The 4,731-nt window shown below is 40.5% G+C and overlaps 1 protein-coding gene across 1 annotated transcript in view; it reads left to right on the top strand.

The window, feature by feature from the left end:
* Positions 1 to 473: 473 nt before the first annotated feature.
* The window catches only part of NADSYN1 (NAD synthetase 1), a gene marked incomplete at its 5' end in the record, with an annotated part of 14,595 nt that continues 10,337 nt past the window's right edge, over positions 474 to 4,731 (top strand). The window contains 5 exons of the mRNA XM_010011623.1: positions 474 to 590; positions 1,659 to 1,712; positions 2,082 to 2,171; positions 3,228 to 3,279; positions 3,985 to 4,073. Of these exons, the coding sequence (XP_010009925.1) occupies positions 474 to 590; positions 1,659 to 1,712; positions 2,082 to 2,171; positions 3,228 to 3,279; positions 3,985 to 4,073 (402 nt within the window). The remainder of the gene's footprint in view (positions 591 to 1,658; positions 1,713 to 2,081; positions 2,172 to 3,227; positions 3,280 to 3,984; positions 4,074 to 4,731) is intronic.

Below are 4,731 nucleotides of genomic sequence, written 5' to 3'. Positions count from 1 at the left end.
GCTGGAGATCTGGTAAGAGCGCCTGGTTGGGTCTGGGTTCGGTTCGCTCCCCGTTAATGACTGAAGGACTCTAAGGAAGTGAGCCGCGCCATGAGTCGTTCTGTCGCCCAAGACGTAGCTTAGAGCGCACGGCTGTCACTGCAAAGAAAACCAGGGTAGTTGAAAGCACAGCCATTGGTTCTCTTGTCTTAGAAACGTGGCTGGTACCCACCACTTGTTTGACCTCTCCACTGAGTCTTCCTCCTCAGAAACCGTAGTGCTCTGAATTCCACCCAGGCTGCTGCTCTGGGAAGGGCTACCCCAGCAATACCACAGAGTTTTAAATGCTGTCAGTAGGGACAGTGTTGGTAGTGCTGCTTCTTCCTGTCCCACGTAAATTCTCTGTGTGGATGAGATGTTCCTTGCCTGAGGAAGTTCTGGTCCCTTGGTTCTGGTGAAGTTTTGACATATTTTCTCTCTCTGTTTAAATGCAGTGGTTATGGGTGCTTGGATCACTACTATGAGTCTGACACACTCCTGCATTCATTTCAAGTTCTGGCAAAGCTTTTGGAGTCTCCAGCTACCCAAGATATTATCTGTGATGTGGGAATGTAAGTTTGGTTGTGTACGTGTGGTCAAGGGGTCCTTGGGGAATGCCGCCTCTGGTGGGTGTCTGGATAGTGAGGGCTCTGCACCAAACCTTCAAACACATCTTGGGACCTGCAGTACTTTCCTTTATAAATACCATAACACGACTGCATTGTGCAAAGCACTTTCTGAAGGATGATCCTTTCAAAGATTTCTGGTGGTAGAGACCTTCAAGAGAGCAGTAGGAACCCTAATGCCATGGGTAGAACTCTGTACTACGTTTAATGCAAAGGTCTTTATCAGTTCTCGTCCAGGAGTGTCAGGGCTAACATAACTGGCTTTGACTGGCAGATGTCTTTACATTCGTGTATGTCAGAATGGCTGAAACTGCTGCAAGTCACGTGCTGACAGTGAAGAGTGATAAATTATAATTACAGTTATCATGTACACCTACTTGTTAGTATCGATACAAACACGTAAAGCTAGCTTTATTTCAAAATAGCCTGGTGCTATCATAGGAAATCAGGTTTGATTAAAGCATAGGATCCCAGACTGGTTTGTGTTGGAAGGGACCTTTAAGCTTATCCAGTTCCAACCCCCTGCCACGGGCAGGGACACCTTCCACTAGGCCAGGTTACTCCAAGCCCCATCCAACCTGGCCTTGAACACTGCCAGGGATGGGGCAGCCACAGCTTCTCTGGGCGCCCTGTGCCAGCGCCTCAGCACCCTGACAGGGAAGAACTTCTGCCTAAGAGCTCACCTCAGTCTCCCCTCTTCTAGTTTAAAGCCAAAATTAGTCAGGCCAACCAGGGGGATTCTTCTGGTCTGCTTGTTCCTGATGCAAGCCAGTGATCTGGTAGTAGTTGATACATCTGAGATTGACTGAAGGGTCAGTAATTCTGATCTGGCAAAAAACTGAGGTAAAAAATTAGAAGCTAAAATTTTATGTCTTGTTTTGTTTAATTCCCTTTTGCAACATAGTGTAGAAGTTCTGCCTTAAAAATAGGTTTTGTGCAGTGAATTCTCTGTGGCTTATTTAGATTTTGTTTAGTGAGCTCAGCCACTGGTAACTTTGCTTCTTATTTTCACAGGCCTGTTCTGCACAGAAACGTTCGCTACAATTGTCGAGTGATCTTTTTAAATAAGTAAGTTTTGTGAGACAATACATTAGTGTATGCTTTCAGAGACATGCGTGGCCTTCAAGAAAGATTCTTCAGTGCTACAGAGAGTGATGGAGCTGTCTTCCTACCTGCTATATTTAGAGAGACAGCTAATGTTTTCTCTTACCTCTTTTTTCTTTTCTGAATTTGAAGAAATTTCCAGTGCTTTCTGAAAGATGCCAGGAACAAACCTATTAAGTCTGCAAACAAAACATTTAAAAATTATTGTATTTGGTAGTTGCTTAATATAAATCATTATAATAATAGGAAAAAAGAGTTAGTATTAATGTTCTATTTTGTTTGACTGTACAGTAGGTCTTAACTCACCCTTTCTGTTTTGTTTTATGTTGTAAGAAAAATTCTTCTGATTAGACCAAAAATATCATTGGCGAATACAGGAAACTACAGGGAACTTCGATGGTTTACCCCGTGGACCAAAGCAAGGTAGGCTGGCTAGCATTAGAATTGTGTTTAAAACCACAACTTGCTGCTTGCAGCCCAAGCCAGAGGACTGAAATCTCTATAGCAATGATGAGTGCTGCTGCAGGGTGAGCAGCAAGGCAGAGTCAGCTGAGCTACATAATTGAAGGTCAGTTAGAAAACTTAAGTACAGAGAAACTCCTGAGTTGCTGAGCTGGAAGGAAGCATTTTTCTTGTGTCTACTTTTAACTATGCATAGTTTGGGATTGGAAGAGCCTGTGTTTATCTGCTTGATTGCTGCATCCTGTTCAATATCAATTAAACTAAAAAACAATGTGAAATGGATGAGCTCTGTCAGAGTGTTAATGACTGCAGTGGATGAAAGCTGCATACCTTGGGATGCTGGAAATACACTTGATGCTTGTCTTCTATGCTGTGCACTCATCCTGTAGTCCAGAGAATGGTTTTAACATGATGGTCTTGGTGAAGTATTTCTGAGAGAGCTCCAGAGCATCTGTCCTCTTGACCTCAGGCAATTCCAGGTGAATTCTGAGTTACTCATGTAGTAATACTGCAAAAAGAGAAACTTTTATTTGCTGATTGACTTGCATGGGGTGTTCAGAGAAGCTGTGGCTGTCCCATCCCTGGTAGTGTTCAAGGCCAGGTTGGACAAGGCTTGGAGCAATGTGGTCTAGTGGAAGATGTCCCTGCCTGTGGCAGGAGGTTGGAACTGGATGAACTTAAAGGTCCTTTCCAACCCAATTCTGGGATGCTATAATTCTATGGTACAATTGAATCTTTGTTAGGTCTAGTTTATAGCTAGGATGCAGCAGTGTTTAACAATGCATTTATGAAGCAAAGTGGGATGTTGCTAGCTTATAATCTTAACATTTCTGATTAATTTCACAGAAGTATGAACTTCCTTTTTTTGGATTTTATTTAAACATACACAGCTCTGTACAACTGAAGTACAGTGTCTTTAATCAATGTTAGAAGGTGAGAAAATGTGAAAATGAGAATTAGTTTGTATGCTATGATTTATGTAACTGTGTATATTAACAACCTATAAACCTGCTTTAGGCATGTGGAGGAGTATTTTCTACCCAGGATAATTCAGGAAGTGACTGGACAGGTAAGTTTAAAGGATTTTTTAAATTTTTCTTTTTAACTTTAGCATCTTCCAGATACAGCAATTTATATTAATAGAATTGGTGGCATAAAGCTGTAGTACACCAAATTCTGCTGTCAGTTGTGCTGTAGATTCATAGGTGTTCTCAGTTACGTTACAGAGCATAATTTAACTTTCTTAGTATTTGGCAGCAAAGCAGCTAAACTTTAAGTTTGTCTCAGTCTGGGCTGAGTTTGCCTTGTATATACAGGACCATGATTGTCTTATTTGGCTCAGTTCTGGTACTGAGATTGTCTGGGCTGGAGACTAGAAATGAGATGCCTTTTGAGGTAAAAAAAATTACCCTTCTTGATTCAGAAGGCTCTAAAACTTGGGTTATTTCCTGCTAAAGCATGAGCATGATTCCTAGCAAAAGGCAATCTCTGTTTTGTAGATTGTTTATTTCAGAAGCAGTTTTCCTGTCCTGGAGAAAAGCACTGGATCTGAATACTGTCAACACAGAATATTAGTACAGTCCAGAAATTTGCAGTTTAGAGCTGCTTTTTTTTCTTTTTCTTAAACTTGGTATGAAATGAAGGAAGGTGTAATGTGATTAATATTGTGTCACTCCCCATAAATACTAAATTTTCATATAGTTTTAAGATTTGTAGTTAACTTTTCGAACTGAACAGATTTTTCTATTACCTGTGTGTTCTTGTTTTTCCTCAGGAAACTGTTCCTTTTGGGGATGCAGTGCTAGCAACCAAAGATACATGCCTGGGGGCAGAAATATGTGAAGAACTCTGGGCACCAAACAGGTAGAGAAGAAGAAAGGAAAAGTAAACTAAAACATACCCTGCACCAGCCCAAAATAAATGATTTGGGGGAAAAATCTGCTTATTACTCTTCTATGTAGTATAACCTTCAGAAAGTGTCAGCAAGCTGAAATAGCATTAGGAGCAATAAATACATCATAGTAAAAGATTTCACTAGTCTAGATCCGTATCAAGTCAAAGTGACAGTTATTTTGTATCAGTTTATAGTATTGATTTTTTTCTAGTAATTCCATATTATTCCCACTTACTGTACCTACTCTCAAAAATTTGAGACTAACAGAAAGTCTTTTTATTTTATTTACCCTATTCTTTTTATCTTTGGCTTTGACCAACTTGTCCAAAGCATTCCACTTAACAGAGGGGGTTGGAACCAGGTGATCTTTAAAGTCCTTTTCAACTCAAACCATTCTATGACTCAGTGATTTGACAAGCTAGAGCATAAGCTTCTAGGCAACATCGCTGTGAGATATATCACTTATTTTTATTCTATTTAGCTGTTAGCTTAATCCTTCTGCTTTACTTTTTAACCAGCATCAGACAATGCAGAAGGAAACAGCAAAAGGTCACTGAGGGGAAACCAAGCCTAGTGCCCTTAAGGAATTATTCCTTTTGCTGTTTTAGTTCCTGTCACAATTTGAAG

This window comes from Nestor notabilis, unplaced genomic scaffold (genome assembly GCF_000696875.1).
Source record: "Nestor notabilis isolate BGI_N333 unplaced genomic scaffold, ASM69687v1 scaffold14223, whole genome shotgun sequence".
In the NCBI taxonomy this organism is placed as follows: Eukaryota; Metazoa; Chordata; class Aves; order Psittaciformes; family Psittacidae; genus Nestor; species Nestor notabilis.
Note: the sequence above shows the minus strand (reverse complement) of the source record. Positions and strands in the feature narration are given on the sequence as shown.